This window comes from Pygocentrus nattereri, chromosome 26 (genome assembly GCF_015220715.1).
Source record: "Pygocentrus nattereri isolate fPygNat1 chromosome 26, fPygNat1.pri, whole genome shotgun sequence".
Lineage (NCBI taxonomy): Eukaryota > Metazoa > Chordata > Actinopteri > Characiformes > Serrasalmidae > Pygocentrus > Pygocentrus nattereri.
In genome coordinates this window covers 7,759,719-7,780,000 of record NC_051236.1, presented here as the reverse complement: position 1 = coordinate 7,780,000, position 20,282 = coordinate 7,759,719, and the positions used below count along the sequence as shown (strand labels likewise).

Below are 20,282 nucleotides of genomic sequence, written 5' to 3'. Positions count from 1 at the left end.
TGTGTGTGTGTGTGTGTGTGTGTGTGTGTGTGTAGTTATGTGGATCTCACAGGCTATGGTGCTATGATGGGTACTCTGTTCCAGAACCCAAAGGAAGGAGAACCAGGCTTACAGACTATTGGTCTCAACAAAATAGTTTGTGGGCCTACAGAGTCACACCTGGTCCTGCTACAGCTGGAAACGTAACTGTCCTGCATTACATTTACATTTACATTACATTACGACATACACAGCCCACCTGTCCAAAGTTTACAAAGTCACTACAATGGGAATAATACTCCACATATTTTATCCCCTTGTTGTGATGCCAGAAATCATCAGCACTCAAATATTTCAGAATATTGAACCACCTTTGGGCCAAAAGAGTTTCAGTATGTGTAATTAACAACAGATTGGAAAAATCATCCTTTAGGCAAAACAGGTTTTCACACCAAGGAAGACACTTTGATGAACCTGAAGCTCTTTGCTAAATCCCAGTGGTGGGTAGAGTGGTCTAAACCCACACTCAAAACAAAGTACATCACTGAAGTAAAAGTACCTTCCCAAAAACAGCTTAAAGTATGAAAGTAGCAGGTCAAAGAACTGCTTAAGTGCTTATAGAACTGCAGTGAAATGCACACACAAACACATTATCTAAGCCATTTATCTTCCTGGGCCACAGAGGGTGCTCTAGCCTATCCCTGCAGTCACTGGACAGAAGGCATGAAACACCCTGGACAGGTCACCAATCCATCGCAGGGCAGACACACAGACTCACACCTAGGGGCAATTTAGCATCTCCAATTAGAGATTGGAGACTGCGCTGCTGTGCCGCCCCACTTCAGCAAATTATTATCAGTATAAGAACTGAAGTTTTTGGACTATATTCTTCTCTTTTTGGTGCACTGTTGGTCTGAAATGAAATGAGAAATCTTAAGAATAGAAACATACCCCATGCAAGTATTAATATCCCAATATTTTAATCAGATGTTTTAATCACCAAAAGGAAATGAATTAAACACAAACACACAGAAATTAATTAGTGTTTTAATGTTCATCACTGAAATGTAACTGAGTAAAAATCACATTTCCTTCCTCACTAATATAGTCTGGCCAATTCATTAAGTCCACCTCCTTGCTTCTACGCTCACTGTCTATTTTTTCCAGCTCTACCTACTATGTAGGTGCAGTTTGTAGTCTGTAGTCCATAGTTTCTCTGCAAACTTGGTTAGCCCACTTCATGAATGGTCAAGACCCAGAGCAGGTGTTACAGAGCAGGTGTTATTTTGGTGGTGCATCCAATCAATAGTGTCCTGTGACCACTGATGAAGGACCAGAGGATGATCAACACAAGCATCTCTCTCTCTCTCTCTCTCTCTCTCTCTCTCTCTCTAGTCCTGCTGAGTTTAATGAGCGTGTCTCACAGATATGTCTTCCTCCTGAACGCTTCATAGTTCCAGAGGGAACTGTCTGCGAGATCGCCGGTTGGGGGGAAACCAAAGGTGTGACCCTACACAGCATTTAAAGTCCTGTCTACAGTCCTACCTGCCTCACTCTTGTTCTGTTTTCTGTTCTCTCACTTCCTCTGTTTTCTTGACTACCTCTCTCTCTCTCTCTGTTGTTCAGGAACGGGGGATGACACAGTGCTGAATGTGGCTCAGATGCAAGTGCAGAGCAACAGCGAGTGTAACAAATACTTCAAAGGTCGTGTGAGGGAGAATGAAATGTGCACGACTCCTTTCTTTGGTGGAGTGGGGGCCTGTGAGGTAAGCTAACCTCAGCATCTCAATAGGCAGACAGTGGAGTAGCATCTGGTGAAGGGAGAGCCAGTGTGACTAGAGCCAGTCTGTTGAGTTCTGCAGTGAAATTGTGGATAATTTTCTTGCCACTGGAAAGAGAAATAGGCTTAAGAATATTGAATATATATCTTTTAGACATGATTACTTAATATCAACATAGCTAACTGCCTGCCGTTTGTTGTGGTGTGATTAAAGGAATACACCAGTGTTTTTCTAACCAATCTCTATCCACTGTATCGGTAACTTTCACTGTAAGTAATAAAGGTTCTGTGCAGGTACATTTTTCGTTCTTCAAGGTACAAACAACGTAAATGTTCCCTCAGAGGTGCAACAGTGGTTTTAAGGTCCAAGCAAGTTTTTTCCCCAGGTGAAAAGAACATATTTGTACCTTTTCATAACCTAATGTTTTAAAACAGAACAATAACTTACGGGGTATAATTTCAGTGGATTATGGTTCAATTATGTTCCCTGACTAAGTACTGAGATGTACCCTTGAGGGTACCACCCCTGTGACAAGAGTAGGTACTGCCCCAGTGGCAGTTTTGTATTTCTGAGAGTGTTCAGTCTTTAACACAGACAATACTTTTAATGTGGTTCTGTAATATAGAAAAGAACATAAAACCACTAACTTGAAACACACTCATAATAGAAACCACTGGGCAGTCGCTGCATCTGATTCATTTATGCACAGCCTATGTTTTGGTGATGCAGCGGTGAGGGTGGAGTTTTCACACACTGATATTAGAGGACCTTATGGAAAGCATGGCTGTCTCGCCCTCGGACCTGCATGGTGATAGCAACAGTTGTGTTATATAGTCAGATATTTCAAACAGTTGTGTTATATCAATCAATCAATCAATCAATCAATCAATCAACCTTTATTTTGACTCAGAAGTACATTGAGGGCAACCCTCGTTTTCAATGTAGCCGAGCATTTACAAAAACAGGGATTGACATGACAAAAAAAAATCTATATTTAATCATTTTAAATTAAAAGAAAGTTTAAAATAACAGTGAAAAAAAAGATAAAAATGGATAAAAAATTAACCTTAAGGTTTAATTGATAAGAGATTAAGATCAGAAGAGGAGAAGAGATTAATACAATAAAAAATATATAAATAATAATAATAAGAATAATAATTAAGTAATTAAAATAAGTTAAAGAGTAATAAAGAACTAAGAGAAGAAGTAAAACAAGAAATAAAAGTTAAAAAATAAATACGATTAAATAAAACAGGTACAGGCTTTCTGAAGGTGGTTCGATATTAAAAGTTAAACATGACTAAGTGACACCAGTGAGCAGAGTTTTAGTGTTTCCTGTAGTGAATTCCAGCTCACTGGCTTATATATTCAGGTATTTCAGACAGTTGTGTTATATAGTCAGGTGGTTCAAACAGTTGTGTTATATAGTCAGGTGGTTCAGACAGTTGTGTTATATAGTCAGGTATTTCAGACAGTTGTGTTATATAGTCAGGTGGTTCAAACGGTTGTGTTATATAGTCAGGTATTTCAGACAGTTGTGTTATATAGTCAGGTATTTCAAACAGTTGTGTCATATAGTCAGGTGGTTCAAACAGTTGTGTTATATAGTCAGGTATTTCAAACAGTTGTGTTATATAGTCAAGTATTTCAAACAGTTGTGTTATATAGTCAGGTGGTTCAAACAGTTGTGTTATATAGTCAGGTGGTTCAAACAGTTGTGTTATATAGTCAGGTAGCTCAAACAGTTGTGTTATATAGTCAGGTGGTTCAAACAGTTGTGTTATATTCATATTGACCTCTACTGTAAATATTTTGAGTCACTGGATTTTCTTGTTTTCTATGTTTAGGGAAAATGCTCGCAGTTCTCAGCCTTTTCCATTCCAAAGACCACCAGTTTAAAACTGTAAATTATAGTAGCCCAAAAACTAAAATCACTTAAAAAAATTTTTTTCTTAATTGCTGACACTAAAAACCTGTGAATGATGACCAGAATGTCCATTTCATTTCCATCACAGAAACCAAAACTTGCAGTTATGTTAAAAAAGCATAAGATGGTTGAAAAATGTTGGTTTGGAGCTGCAGTCCATCGTTTTTTTTTATTGAAAATACTTCTGTGGCTCCCGCAGGAGTCACTGTTTGGTGTGGAAATGTCTCTTTAGTTTTGAGGGGTTTAGTGTCTCGTTTGAAATAAACCACATTCTACTTTATTGGGCTATTGGATTCCTGTTGACACATCAACAATAATAAGTAATAAACCTTACTTGAGGTCTGCTTATTTGTTATTAATTTAGCAATATGTGTTTAACCACTCAGGCCGAGCACATCTCTTCACTAATATTGTACAGCCCGTCTGTCGTATTGATCAATTGAAGCTCCTGCAGCAGCATATCACAACAATGACTGTGTAAAGAGTCAGATGGTAAAACAGGCAGATTAAACTGACAGTACAGCGCTGACGTGCTGGAAGAAGAAGACGAAAGTAGGCTCTGTTGATGAAATCCCTCAATTCATCATAAAATGCATATGCACCAGCAGTGAACTGAACAGGGTTCGGGTGGAAGCGGACCAGGTTTTGTCAGACCAGTTCAGCAGTACATACAAATACAAGTGGAATTCACAGACGTCAAAACAGAGCAAACTAACGAAAAAAATTTGATAGGTAAGAGAAAGCACCCTGAGAAAACTCTCCTTCTCTGGCTAACTGTCTACGCCTGCAGCTGCGCCGTCTCAAACTGATGATGTTAAATGAGCCTAGTTGAGGCACGCAGACCATAAGAGGGTGCCTCACAGCCCAGTGATGGTCCGTGACCCACAGTTTGAGAAACCCAGTCTTAGATGAGCTCCATTAGAGAAAGAAGGTGCTGAGTGATAACTAAATAAAAAGCCCAGCGACTGCACAAATTGCTTTTAAATAGAAATGTTTTTGTTAACATGCTTAAAATATTACTGACAATTTCCGTTTGTGTATCCTACACTGACAAAGGTTTTTATAAACAATGTTTTTTGTAAAAATAAAAAATCTTTGGATGGAAAAATGGCGATTTAGTCTTCACTCTTAAGGGTCGCATGTCAGTTTCTGGAAATTGATGCTTTAATATGGCAGTATGAGGTGTTCCAGCTGTATAATAAAGACTGTTATGCGCTCTTAGGCAAATCAGAATTTGCTTAGTTTGTATGAACTTGTAACATGTGTTTCCTCTAAATCTGTGTGACAAGGTAGATTTTTTGTTTTTTGCAGTTCTGCATTTTTAAAGCCTGAATCTGAGGATTGTGAAATGAGTAAGTGATGCGTTTGGTGCAAGTGTGCAACAGTCGTCTGCATCTCAAAATCTGTCTCTCTGTCTCTCCCAACAGAGAGACTACGGAGGCCCCCTAGCCTGTCAGAACAGCGACTGCTGGGTCCTAGAGGGGGTCATCATCCCCATGCGACGTTGTGGACACCCTGGCCAGCCCAATATCTTCATCCGTGTATCACTCTACGTGGATTGGATCAAGAAGGTCATGGAGATGGCATAGCTGACATAGACCTTTACCATGCTTTTTAGTCCACCATTCATCTGATAAAAGCATCTGCAGAGAGCAGCAGCAGTACCACAAAAAGTACCGGAACTCAGCCTGAGTCACAGAAAAGAAACCATTAACATATGAATTTTTAGTGAAAGTAAGCACAGTCAGTTCTATAGAAAGGAGATTACTAGAGGGAGATTCAATGTCTAACTTTAGCAATTACACTTATAAATGTAAGCAAAAGGAAATGTGTAATGTTGGTTGTGACTTTCTAAATACTATTTATCCTTTATTAAGGTGTTCCAGGGAACCTATTTCATTATGCAGCTCCTACGCGACCTTATTTTCACTGATTGTCACAGTACCATCATAGTTTGGCACCATCTGCTACTTGAGCTGCAGCTGCGAAAGTTTAATAAAAGATATATTCGCTTCAAATGCAACAGCTGGCAATATAGTGTTAGTACATGTTGATATATCTATTCATACAGTCAGTTTTCATTATATAATAACTTCATAGAAGTCAAGTGTTTTATAGGAATCATAAAAGTATTAGTTATTAGAGAAAATGTAAGCTTAAAGGTAAAAGACCTTGAATAGACTGCTTAAGTAAATCACTTTTGTACATATATTCTGATACCGTCTAGTGTGAATTCACTATTCCGATCCTGAGTAAATGATAACAGTTTCCATGACTACTGTTTGAAATCCTTTTGACTTTGATGTGCAATTAGAACAGTCCTTTCAAGTCAACCTGAAGTTAAAACCAAGCATTTTTACCTTGTTAGTTCATGTGCCCGGTCATATTAAAGGAGCCATCTGGCCAAAATGGAACATTTAACCACTGCTACCTCTGTCTGCTTGCCTCCCACAGCAGTGCTAATGTGGTTTGTAGGGTTGGATTTTAATTTAAATTATTCACAGTATATTACAGGATGATAATGCACGAACATTGAAAAGTTGAAATGACTTTTACTCAAATCTGAAACGTCATCACACATACATACAAAAATATATACACCACATACACATATACAGACATACACACACAGCAGACCATGTGACCATGGGGGGGTTAACAGAGCGAAGTCACTGAAAATTTGTTATTTTAAATGTAAATGAAAATGAGCAAAGGCCAAGAATCTGAGGTTGAAATAATAATGAATTGCACCTTTTTTCTTTTGGTAAACAATTGAAAATGGCCCCCTAAACCCCAACACCACACAGGGGTTTAAGACGGGAGACGCTTGAATCTCAAGCACATCCCAAACTGCTGAGAGCCAGCAATGTGTTTTTGTTGGAAAAATCATTTATATTTATACAGATATGAAGTTAAATGACTCCTGCCTAGTAATACCTGTAGGGATAAACCCCACAAAAATATAATATGAAAATATTATTCATCAATACATACGTCACCTCATTGTCAGACTTTCCACCAGGGGACCCCCTAGGACCTCCACTACAACTCGAACCCTGCTTGTAATTCGGGAACATCACAAAATCTGTAACTTCGATTTTAATTATGTATTTATTAAGTGCTTCTAGAAGAGGTGCAGAATAGCCAGATTGCCCTCCCTCTTAGTGTTCTCATCACTCCCCACAGTCCTTCCTTCTATGGCTTCCAAGCCTCTGATGGCTTCTGGCTCCTTTGTGCAGCAAGCAGAAGTGTGAGCTCACCGCATTCCTGCTGATTCAATAGGAGGAATTCTGTGAAACCTGGCAGATGAGCCTGGTGGAATTTGGGTTTAAACACATCCACTGGAAACTTACACACACTACAGTACTTGTGTACTGTACAAACACAAAGCTAAAGTGCAGTGAGACCCCAAAATCCCCCTCCCCACAAGGTTTCAGTGAATGGATCTGATCTTGTTTTGGTTTCATGTGTACACTCCTGAACTAGAACTACTGACTCCCATTTCCACCACGAAACTTGTAACACGTGTTGATTGTAGAGCGTGGGCGTGTTACGGGTAGCCTGCTGTAACTCACATCTCCGTCTAATGCAAGTGACTCATTAGTTACGGTCTTGCTTTGTCAAAGCATGAAACGGTCAAGAATGGCAGTGAAGTACCTGTTTAGTCATTGCCTGACTTGGTTACCAAAACCCTCATGAAAACATGATGCAAAGAAATCTACCCTGGTGCATTTCACTTGGCTTATCTGGTAGATTTCCACTGACTTCAGTGCACTGTCACAGAGTAACCTGATTACTGGCTAAATCTCTTTAAACTCAATGTAATGCACTTCACAGGTCCTGATGCAATGATGTTTTACATCCAAACAATATGGTCAGCAAGAAACCATTAAACAGTGTGAACATTTCATATAGCCTGCAGCTTCAAAGCTTATACCTACTGGACATCTTGTGTTTTACCGTGTCACACTAAATAGCATGTCATTCTTAAAAATGTCATTCTTAAAAATTCTTTAAAATCTAAAAGCTAAGGACACAAAAGGGGAATTCATTTTTTTTCTGAATATCTTAATAATGAAATGAATTGAATGGACATAGAAAATGTTGACATGACCTATTGGATGAATGAAGAAATGAATGATCTGACCAACAAATGGACAAAATGCTGGCATGACCAGCAGGATGAAAAGCAAACAAAGGAACTGACCAACATATGGACAGACCGGTTGGACAAACAGACTGATGAATGAACGAACTGAATGCTGGCATAACTGATTGGACGAACAGATGAATGAATAAACTCACAACTGAATGGACAGAATGGTGGCATGACTGGTTGGAGGAACAAATGAATTGACAAACAAACACATACCATAACCAGCTGAACGAACAAACAAACAAATGAACAGACACATTGCTTGTATGACCGGTTGGACAAATGAGTGAAATGACGAGGGCTGGACAAACCAACAAACAGACAAATGAACCAGCCGGATGCTTGCAAGAGCTCAGCGGCCACCCCATGTTGTACCTCATTCCGAAAGAAGTTTGGCTGAAACACCCTTCATAGCTTCAGTGTCAATGGATGGGGCTAAATTGCTGTAGGCTGAATAAAAGGCCGCTTCTAAGTGAAGTCACAAAAACACTGAATTCATAAAGGACTGTTTTTGCAGCTTTGTTTCTATGCATGGGTTGTATTAACTTGGGAGTGAACAGTATGTTTTAAGACGTCAATACTGTTTCCATACTACGTAAAACTCTAAACAAAAGTGAGAAAAATTTGAATTTGCATGATATAGGCTTGTCAAAGAGCAAAAATAAACCTAAGTAGCACGAAAACCCACTTTTAGGTTCCCTGGGGCTTCCTTCCTCATCCCAAATTCTCAAATTAACATACACTATATAAAAGAAAGGATTGGGACACACCTCCTAATTATTGAGTTTAAATGCTTCTGTTACACCCATTGGTAACAGGTGGATAAAATTAAGCACTTAGCCTTGCAGTCTCTATAGACAAACAATGGCATGACTTTAAACATGGCACTGTCATAGGATGCCATCTCTTCCACAAGTCAGTCTGTAAAATGTGTACCACACTGGACTGGTGCAGTGGAAACATACTCTGTGGAGTGACAAATCATGCTTCTTTACCTGCCAGTTTAATGGACGAGTCTGGGTTTGCCAAATGCCAGGAGAACATTACCTGTCTGACTGCATTATGCAAACTGTAAAGTTTGGAAGAGGAGGGATAATGATATTGGGTTGTTTTTCAGGGGTTGGCTTAGAACCCTTGGTTCCAGTTAAGAGAAATCTTAATGTTTCAGCAGACCAAGACATTTTGGACAATGTACACTTCCAACTTTGTGGGAACAGTTTGGGAAAGAACCTTTTCTGTTCCAGCATGACAGAGTCCTAGTACACAAAGTAAGCTCCATACAGGACTGGCTGGGTGAGTTTGGTGTGGAAGAACTTCACTGGCCCTCACAGAGCCCTGACCGCAGCCCCATCAAACACCTTTGGGATGAACTAGTAGAGTGGAGATTGCGAGTCAGGCCCTCTCGTCCAACATCAGTGTCTGACCTCGCAAATGCTCTTCTGGATGAATGAGCAAAAATTTAGACAGACACTCTCCAAAATCTTGTAAAAGCGTGGAGACTGTTATAGCTGCAAAGGGGGACCAACTCCATATTAATGTCTATGGATTTCGAATGTTATGCCATAAAAACTCCTGTGGGTATAAAGTGTGGGTTTCCCAGTATAGTGTGTCCATATAGTGTATTTTGGTCTATAAACAACACGTAGAATAAATAATCACTTGTTCGGTTATTCCAAATATCTCCTTAAAGTTAAACCCCCACCTGGAACCTCTAGCATTATGGGATCGAGTAGTGTCCATTAGTCTTATTTAGTTATCTATTTGGAGTTTTATTCTGGATGCTGGATACTAACCTTTCTATACTTTTTCAGTGCACTACTGAGAGCAGAAGTACTCAATTTTGGACACAGCTTCACACACTAGCGTTGTATTGAAGCATAAGTGGGTGGAGTTTGTACAGCACAGGGCGTTACATTCCCTCACTGCAGGTCATAAGGACTCCGAGCAGATCACAGAGATGCCACAAGCAATTATTCAGACCTCATGGAGAATAACGACGAACGATAGTCTTCATTCAGTGGACAAAACGTCTAGTGGTAAATAAAGACATCTCATATGCTTACAGCTGAGCAGAACAGGCTATGAGGCTGGTTGTTCCTCTCACAGGGCAGCTGAAGTAAACAGTAGTATCTGGGTACTTGGTAACAGTATTCAATTAAAGGTAAAGTGGTATAAAGGCACAGTGGCAGACTAGTGCTGGCTGCTTTGGCTTTTTTGGTTTGTATTTGTTAGGTTAAGGCTTTATAATGTTATGGTTATGATTTTGGGGCAAGGCTGATGTAAAATGACAAGCATCATCACTGAAAACCTAAAGACGAAGTTGAAATATTCTTCGAACATTCCGTTCCACCTTAAATGGTGTGGCAGTTACGGTTTAGCGCCCGAGGTTCAGGTGTGAGCTGCACCATTTAAGGTGGAACGGAGAATTCGAAGAACAAGACTTCAATTTTCATCTAAAAAGGCACTTTTAGTCGCTTGTCTGAGCTTTATTTCAGCATTTACTTCTCAAAATGATTGTTTTATATCATTTTCCAGAAGCAGCATGTGGAATAGTGAGCTAGTGCAGATGTGTTTTCAACTATATCTCTAAAGCTGTTGACTTCAGGTCTTCTGTGATGCATTATTGCTCCTGCATGCTGCCGGTGTTTTCAGTGTTGGACGATACATCATCTATACCAATAAACCATGATCCTGATACGCTGATGCTACTTTTCAGTTTTAGCGATATTTTCGTTATAGCTATTGTTTTTTTTAATTGATTTAGCTATTTTAAAATATTTTAGCTATATATTTGATCTGTAATGAGCATGAGCATTATATCAATGATATGATTAGTGTTATCAGTGCTATAACGCCCGCATCACTGTAGCTTTATAATTCTGTTGTGCACCCTTCGTGATATCAAGGACCTCCATCAAGATGAAATATGGTGTGTTTCTTATCAGGACAGCTGCACAATGTCTGGTTAGCGTTCACAATGCTGTGTAAAGTTCACTTCATTGTAGTTCTAAGACAGGCTTTGCACGACACTCTTTAGTGTTGAGTAGCGTGGATTGTTCATTGTATTAATGCAAACTCATCTGACGCTCTTATGGTGTGATATATTTGAGAAATACTGGGATACTGAGTTTGATCAGCATCAAGTGTTTCCATGCTTAATGTAATACATGCTCACATTGCTTAGCAAAGTGTTGCAGCTGCACAGTAAGAATGTGAACTGCGCTACATTGAAAATAGAGCTTTAACCAAACGGGTGACAATCCAGCCAGGCTCCAGCATTCAGCATTCTGCCTTATTTCCAATTGGATTTGTGTGTTGGAGCAGGATTATCTGTTCTCCAGAACTTCAGTTTGACACTCAAAAGAATGCAATGTACAGAGGTCCATACTTATCTATGACACCAAAAAAGATTTTGGGTGACATAGACTTCCATTACTTGTTAGCTCCATCAGCCTCTTAGCTGCAGTGCAGAACTAAAGAAGCAAGCCTTAGACACCAAACAGGTCCTGGCTGATGAACTACATTTGGGTTAAGGGGAAAACTGTAAATTTGATTTTTGGTGAACTGTTCCTTTAAAGTCTTGCTGGATTGTTGGAAACAGGCCTGTTTATTTAGTCTTTCCTATCACTCTGTATTGATTTGTTAAGAATGGGCAGTGCCTTCAAATTCCACAATGTCCAGAAGACTCATTAACACAGTTAGTGATTTATAAACCCTTGTGATCTAACAGCATCAATGTCAGGGCTGTAAGTATGTAACTGGTCACCACCTCAAACATGGGAGCAGTTTGACAGACACACTGAACGATATGCTGGAGTTTGAAAAGACAACACTAATATCTTTTTCTCAGACTGGTGGTCATGGATGGGGGTTAAGCCTGAGTGGGTCAGTGTTAGAGCGAGGCTGTGGAGCTCCGTCCACCTCAAACCAATTCAGACGTGATTTCAGATCCAATTCCATGCTTCAAAAGCATTTCACACATGGCCTTGTGGTTCAAAAGCATAGACGATTTCTGCACCTAGGCTCTATTTTCCATTCCTTCATCCAATCTACTGTCCCACTAAGACCTCCACTTCCTCACATCCCCATCAGGACCGTGCTTGCGGAGTCCATGCCTGTGTGAGGTGAAGGGTGGGAAGGATGGAAGAGGAGATGAGGGGAGCAGGAGGAGAGGAAGTGGCCACTGCACCAGCTGAAGGTCCAGCAGCGCCGAAACGAGGAAGGGGCCGACCCCGCAAACAGCCGCAGGTTTCACAGCACCTCAGCTCGTACTTGTAGCCAGTCAAAAGTTTGGGGACACCCTGTTTTCTTTTTGAAATCTCTCGCTGCGTTTTCTCGTTGATGTAAAAAAAAAAAAAAAAACCTACCTTTAAAAGAGCAGCTAGCACTTCAGCAGTCGTGGTCATCAAAGTGTCTTCTTTGGTATGAAGAGCAACGTTTGACTAAATAAAGATTTGACCGTTTTTTTCCAAGCCGCTGTTAAAAGCACGTTTTGAAACTCTTTAGGTCTGAAGGTCGTTCAAAGGGGAATTCCACTGATTTTTCAGAATTTCTGTGTAAGTCAAATCGGTGTAAACAAAGTGATTCAGAGTGGTTTGATGCTTAGTAGTTCACTGAAGAGAAACTTACTGACTCAGATTTTGTTAATGTGGTGGTTTTTATATTTATCATTTTTTAAATGGTAGAGGTAAATCTAAAAAAAGCATTTCAAATGATCTCAAAACTATTGTGAAACAATATCTCAGGTGTCAGATAGAGAATTATTACCATTTCCTATAATAACCTGCATTATACAACAGTTAATTCTGGCCACACAAGCTCTGAAGATGAGATGATGAGATGCCCAAACTGTCATCACCACTGAGCGGCTTTTCAGTCGTCAGCTGTGACAGAAGAACAGCTAAACAACCTGGAATCAGCCAGAAATGAACCAAATATCATTTGCCAAACTAAATGGGCTGTAAGATGATTTACAGACTGGCTGGAAAGAAAACAACATTAATATTGATCTGGCAAAATAAGACAAAACTGAGCTAAACCTGATATTGCGGCAGTTTTATGGCTCAGTCCAAATTTCAAAAGGCGAGGCTTACAGCAGACTGACACAGAGTGGGCGGAGCTCATTACTCTGACATAGCAACAAGCTACTTGTTAAGGAACTATAATTTGACGCCGCGTTCACAGCCAGTTTATTCATTTCTTATTTTATTTATTTCTATCTTTCTTTATTTGACTGTTGCATAAAAGCAATAGAACACTCGAGGTTGTATGTTATCGTGAATAACATCACAGCTGTGATGATCTACGGCGACCAAATCACAGCCGTGATGTTATTCTGTGATAACACACTTCCTCTGGTTCCTCTGTAGATTTTTAGAGGGATAAAACTCTCCAGACGTCTGGTTCCTATCACCACCACTGTAAACAACTCTGACTCTCTAAAATTGTTCACTTTTCTAGAATGGAGCATTTCACATCAAACCATCCTGAATGACACTGATTACACTGTTTACATCTTAATGATAGAATTATACGGAAATTTTTAAAAATCAGTGGGATTGCCCTTTGAAGACTCATGAGTCATCACAAAAAGAAATGTCTAAATAGTTTTTCTATTTAATTTTAAGAAAAACATACTCATTTCTATAAGAAGGAAATCTTTGTGCCTCCCAAACAACTTTTACCCTGAACTGAACACTGAAGTGTAACACCTATGATCTTTCAGGAGCCTGTTGATCCTGCTGCTCCCAGAAGGCCGAGGGGAAGACCCAGAGGGAGTAAGAATAAGGCCCATCGTGCTACCAAAGTAAGGAAAACCCATGAATCTTAATTTGAATCTCTGTTTTCGGTTTTCATAAGTCTTTCTTTCATCATTTACCTTTTCATCTTTCTTTCTCTGTGTGATAAAAGGTTGAGCCACCGAGGGAAAGGAGACCTCGAGGCCGACCAAGAAAATGGGTCAGTGTCTCACAAACAACAAGCTCACTTCTCAAGAAATGTCATAGTACACTCATAGTACACTTTTACATAACCCCCCCCCCCCCCCCCCCCCCCCCACACACACACACACACACTCACTCACTCACTCACTCACTCTCACTCAATCTCACACACTCTCACTCTCTCTCTCTAATTTACAGCCTCAGAAATCAGTTCAGCAAGAAGAACTGCAGGTGAGATAAACTCCTGTTATTAGCCAATCGAAATCAATATAGAATGTGAAGTATTGTACAAGATCAGGTGGCAAAGTCCGCAGAAGATGCTTTAAGCTGCAGCTGTCTTAAGCATAAGATGTTTGCATATGAATGAACAGTTAAAGTGTTTGTAGTGAGCTGTGCTCTCATTGTGCACAACACTGTGTGTGTTTATTCATTATCCAGATAGATGGAGAGATACATGCATACATACATATATGCATACATACCATAAAGGGAAAGTCCTTCATTTAATTTTTCTTGTGTTTTATAATCTTCCACTTGTGACATTTGTGTTGTGTAACAAAAGCCGTCATAATTTTTATAATATTTGCATATATTTGACCACTTTCCAGCCTCTCTTTATCTCCTAGTATTAAACAGGCTGTTTTTATTACTGTAGCCTCTTAAACTCCTTGGAACCACCGGTGGTTCCAAAACACACTTCGTCATGTTCTTCATAACGTTCATATTCCATAAGCTCCATTCAGAAGCTGGGCGTCATGTGAGGCTGTAGCGATTCTCTCCAGTCTAATAGATGGTGATGTCATTTTAAACCCTTATAATAAAAGAAGCTGAACTCAGTTTGTTTTCTACTGAAAGTCGACCCGTTTTTCCCCAAATCTGGGCTCTAAACTATAAACAGACGGCGTCTCTTCAGTGATCTGCTCTGTAAAAATGTTAATAATACAGGCTTTCAGCAGTAAATTGTAGACCTATAGCAATATGTGTGATCATAAAACAAATGTTCTGTTAAACTGAGGGGAGCTTTTACAAAAAATAAATAAATAAATAAAAATGGACATTTATTTCATGCAGTTACTGAATAATTTGCCTTACGATTTGGTCACGTGACTTCAGATGGACAAACCAAAATATACCCTGGAGAATAGGAGGTTAAGACTGGTATATCACTGCTGTCAGATTAAAACCTCGTATCTCCAAAATGGTAACTTTACAGGAGAAGGAAAAAACCTACTTTATTTTTAATGTAAGTCAATGGAACCAGACATCAAACCAAGTCATTTTGGGCTGTTTCTTTTGGTGCATTCACAAAGAATTTTACACACAATTTTAAGGACATCAGGTATTTTCAAATTATGTCAAAAATAAAAAAAATGGCAAAAATGGACATACAAGGTTTTTGTCCGACAGCAGCGATATGTAAATATCCGCATTCTGATTGGCTCCCCTGTGTATTGTGTTTCATTCAAAAAGCAGTCCAAGCTGAAACACTCCTTACAACTTCAGCTTGATGCTATAGCTAAACAGAAGCTAAACTGCTGCAGGCTCAGTAAACAGAAACAGATGTAAACTGTAACAGATGTAATGTAGTTTTCATACACGAGTCAAATAAGTACGTTTTTGAAACGTTTTGTCACCAAATGCAAGTGATTTCCATAACGAGCTGTCTGAGCACTTTTTATTTAGAAAGGCTGAAGTCTTTTCTGTCTCGGTAAGAGCTGAAAAGAGGCAGAGTGTCTTTTAAACTCTCTCGTCTCCTCCTCAGTCCAGCTGTACCGCTCTGCCATGCTGTTTTTGTTTGTTTGTGAGAGACGTCTCTCACGTGACACAAAGGTCATACATAACTGTGTTCGCTTTCCAGGAAAAAGGTTTCCAATGTAGCTTTTCATAACATTTCAGGTATCATAGGACAGTTTATCTGCCGAGACTGAACAGAAAACAAATTTGTCGACAATAAATAGATACAGTTAAACAAACAATATCATTCAGAGTGGATTTGTGTGAAATGCTCTGTTCTAGAGAAACTTACAGAGTCAGAAGTATTCTCAGTGGTGGACGCAGGAACCAGACGTCTGAGGAGTTTAATGCCTGTAGAAGCTCCCTCACAGAATGCCACTGCATGTAATGATTATGAACACGCTAAGAAATTACTTGCATTTTTTTTTTAATTATTTTTATTCATTCATAGCTTTGAGAAACATGCAGGGCATGTAAGGCAAAATAATCCCCAAATACAACTTCTCTGGTTTTTTCCACAAATTTTCCATCAATAACATTACGTATACAAGCTCCGAAGACACATGTAGGCTGATTAAATGTTTTTGGAAAATAAATAAAATGGCTGTATTTGTGTTGTAGACATTCCTGTCATCAGCACTGTGAAGAATTCTCTCTGCAGTTAGCCATTTCACATCAGACCACTCTGAATTAGTTCAAAAACAGTGCAGAAATATTGAAAAATCTGTGGAATTTCCCTTTAAGGTGAACTACTAAAAATAGACTATCATGTTGAAACTACCCAAACACTCTACTACCCCACAATAAGAAATACACAGCTAACATCACATCATACACATTGAGAGAGCGCTGTGAGAGTTATAGGATTGGATGGGATTCATTCTCTTTTCCCTCTGATTTCAAGCCCACAATCTTTAAAAATGGCACCAACAATAGCAAAAGAGATGCAGTGCAGATGTGCATGCACTAGGAAAAAGCGTAGGTTGGTTGTTTAGTGGTTGGTGGTAACACCTTTACCTTCTACGCTGTAGAATGGGGTTCAATCCCCACCTGGGTAAACACCCTACACTAAACCAATAAGAGTCCTTGGGCAAGACTCCTAACACCACCTTCGCCTACCTATGAAAAATGATCAAACTGTAAGTCGCTCTGGATAAGAGCGTCTGCCAAATGCCATAAATATAAATGTAAATAAATGTAGAAATGGTAGATGACAGCAGTCTAATTAAAATGTCCATTAAGAGTTTGGCACGACTGATCATGATTGAGGCACCGCTTTGGTGCGAAAAGGGCATTTCCATGTCGTGACTCCAGTGAAAACAAACACTAGCATACTGCTCACGCTGCATTTCAGCTGGTTTAACCCTCTTCATTCCCTTTCAAGAGGACTGTTCAGTTAAATTGTCTCTCACATGCCGCAGGACTCTCTGCAGTGAAAGCCGGCTATGAGTTGAAGCTGTTCAAAAACTCCCCTTTTACTCATAGACATACAGATAGCAGACTGGGACAGAAGCCGAATGAGTCAGTAGCTTTAAGGGAAACTGAACCTGGCCGTTATCCTCCTTTCTTGGTTTCCTGTCCCCAACCGTCACTCTTTTTTCAGTGTCGCAGACACGCAAGGTTCGTTCTCACGCAAGTACAATCATGCTCATCTCCATATCTCTCCTTTCTCCTGCATTTAGCCTGAGGAAAGAGAGGAGGAGCCAGAACAAAAGGAGGCTACTCAGACTCCGCACCCATCATCACCACACGAGGAGCGCGTCTAAAACAACCCCACTGGCTCATCTGAGTCTCCGGTGTGCGCTACAGGCAACTTTCCCCCCGTGTATTTCATGTACTTGACCTTTTCTTTGTTTACAAAAACAATATCAGAATTAGACAGAGTTCCTAATGCAGCAATGGCATCAGTAACTTCAACCAATCAGGGAAAAGTAAATTACTCCAAATTACTGAATTCAAGTTGTGTGATCTGCATGGAATATTAGACGATGATTACAGTAGAGTCCAGATGTACAGTTATATGCAAAAGCTTGAATACCCCCTCTACAAGAGGACAGGGCAACACAATCTTTTAGGAGTGGGCCTTTGTAGATGATTAATAAGCTCTTAACAGATTATCAGTAACACATCAACAACGTATCAGTAAAGTAGCAGTAGTGAAGCATCTGAATACACTGCAGTAAATATCTTGTAGATGTTCAGTTGATACATTACTTACATTAAGAAGACGTTTTATTAATGTGTTACTTTCATTACACAAAACCTAACCTTACCCAACCTTACCCAACAGCTAACCCTCACCCAGGCCCTAATACTAAAAATCCTCACCCTGGCCCTAATCCTAACCCTCATCCTGGCCCTAATCCTAACCTTAACCTCAACTGCAACACAAGACCTAATCCTAACCCTTACCCTGGCCCTAACCCTAACCTTAACCACAACACAAGACCTAATCCTAACTCTAACCCTGGCCTTAATCCTAACCTTAACCGCAACCGCAACACAAGACTTAATCCTAACCCTCACCCTGGCCCTAATCCTAACCTTAACCTCAACTGCAACACAAGACCTAATCCTAACCCTTACCCTGGCCCTAACCCTAACCTTAACCACAACACAAGACCTAATCCTAACTCTAACCCTGGCCCTAATCCTAACCCTAACCTTAACCACAACACAAGACCTAATCTTAACCCTCACCCTGGCCCTAATCCTAACCCTAACCTTAACCACAACACAAGACCTAATCCTAACCCTGGCCCTAGTCCTAACCCTAACCTCAAACGCAACACAAGACCTAAAACTTAACCCTAACCCTGGCCCTAATCCTAACCTTAACCTCAACCGCAACATAAAATCTATTCCTAACCCTCATATGTTTTTGACGTGTTACTGAGTCTGTTAGTTTCATCTAAAAAAAGTCCACTCAAAATAAAGTCTCACTTAAATGAATAATTTTTTTCTGCAAATTTTTGTTTCATCAGCAGTGATCATGCATTAAAATGTGTAGAACTTTGTTCTCTGTAGACAGCCCAAACTTTTGCGTACAACTGTTTCTGATGTTCATTTTGAAGTAATGCCAAACATGGATCTTTCCAGGTTCATTTCAACCACATTTCTATCCCGACACACATGTATTGTCACTATCTGTGGAAAAAACCTTTGATTTTGTCATTTTAAAATTGTTTTACTTGATTAGAAAAGGCAACTGCTTTTTACATCGTGTGAACACTTCATAACAAACAGATCAAATCTTGTCACATTAAAATCTTCTTAGTTTAAGGGCTGGTTTCCCAGGCGGCCTAGTCCTGGACTACACAGCATTCTGGACTAGTATCTGGACTAGTGATCTAGTAAATGAGATAAGCGGATTGGATTTAGAGGATTTGGAGGATTAGGGGATTTCTAAAGGTGGACCCAGACAGGCTCGTCAGTTTTCTCATGTCTGACTCGTCTGGTTTGTCTTTTGAAGGCTTAACAGTAAACAAGAAAACACCTAAACCAATTCGTTTCAGTTTTTAGCTGAACCACATCTACAAGCATGTCAGCTAGTCCCCACACAGCCGTGATGTGAGATTAGCACTTGACTGATATGAAACATTTTGTGGCTGATACTGATCAGTATCAGAATTCTGATAACCAGTAATATTGGTAGTTATAATTGTATATTTAGGTTTAAACCTCTAATTATATGCTACATGATGATGTTCAAATTCACCAGTACAGCCTGTATTTGCTCTTATGTGGTTAAGCAAGCGTGTCTCGTTTTTTTCTCAGTGACGTAACCATTTAAGATTTCCTTGTGAGATTGAATCCCAGTGATGCCAGAGCTTAAACACCCCTGGTCAGAAGATTTTCTGAGGTATATAAGCTAACACATCCTCTATAGAGAACACACTTCTCTATAGTGTTGATGTGTTTGTTACTCAGTGGTCTGGTGGACCCACCGCATTGTTTTTTAAATCAATACAGCCAAAACCATTTATGTAAAAATACCAGATGTTTAAAATATCACAAGTGGCCAGCGTGGGGTTCTAATTTAGCAGCTGTAACCAGTCAGCAGCCTGTCCATGTTGTCCACCCTCACACACACACACATATACAAACACATACACACGCAGACACACACACTCTAACAGCAGGCCATGTAGGAGGAGAACAGAGTGAAGGACACAGCAGTGTATAGTATAAATATGTGGGGGTGAACAGTGTGGAGTCACTGAAAATGTGTTATTTTATATGTTCTTCACAGAAAATAACCAAAGGCCAAGAATCTGAGGCTGAAATAATAATAAATCGCAAAAAAAATTATTTTTTTTTGGTAAACACTGAAAATGGGTCCCACAGACCTGTACAGGGTTAAATATGGCATTTGCCTGTGATATTTTAACATGAAGTATAAAATGTGCAGAGGTGTGTTCTCTGCGGAGGATGCGTTCACTTATTTTCACTTTAAAAAACAATAAAACATAGAATTTGTCTGGGGCACCCAAACTTTTGCATATGACTGCATAGTACAAATATGATGCGGAATGCTTCACCACTGTCGCCACTCATGTGTCTTTATAGGAGTTTTTTATTATTAGTGGAACTAATTCACTAATCCAGACTGTACTGTACTCATTTTGTCCTTTAGCCTTTGGGTTCCAGTGGTTGTAATTTAGGGTTTTAGCGCTGATTGGGTTGGATTTTACGCACTGTTACTTGTCAGATTGTGCTCAGTCCCGTCTTTTTGCAGGTGTAATTATTTTTATTATTATTCT

At 39.6% G+C, this 20,282-nt stretch overlaps 2 protein-coding genes across 4 annotated transcripts in view; both read left to right on the top strand.

Annotated features, from left to right (window-relative positions):
• mst1 (macrophage stimulating 1) overlaps positions 1-6,108 on the top strand; it is a 31,144-nt gene extending 25,036 nt beyond the window's left edge. For all 3 annotated transcript variants that reach the window (XM_017708414.2, XM_017708413.2, XM_017708415.2), the window contains exons 15-18: positions 36-182; positions 1,375-1,481; positions 1,606-1,745; positions 5,115-6,108. In XM_017708414.2, the coding sequence (XP_017563903.1) occupies positions 36-182; positions 1,375-1,481; positions 1,606-1,745; positions 5,115-5,276 (556 nt within the window). In that variant the 3' untranslated portion in view covers positions 5,277-6,108. The remainder of the gene's footprint in view (positions 1-35; positions 183-1,374; positions 1,482-1,605; positions 1,746-5,114) is intronic.
• A 3,707-nt stretch (positions 6,109-9,815) lies between these two features.
• si:ch211-161c3.6 (high mobility group AT-hook 2b) lies at positions 9,816-17,661 on the top strand. The gene is made up of 6 exons (XM_017708383.1): positions 9,816-9,879; positions 11,936-12,091; positions 13,569-13,649; positions 13,754-13,801; positions 13,984-14,016; positions 17,202-17,661. Exons 2-6 carry the CDS (start codon positions 11,984-11,986, stop codon positions 17,283-17,285), a joined length of 354 nt encoding a protein of 117 aa, XP_017563872.1. The 5' UTR covers positions 9,816-9,879; positions 11,936-11,983; the 3' UTR covers positions 17,286-17,661.
• The last annotated feature ends 2,621 nt before the right edge of the window (positions 17,662-20,282 follow it).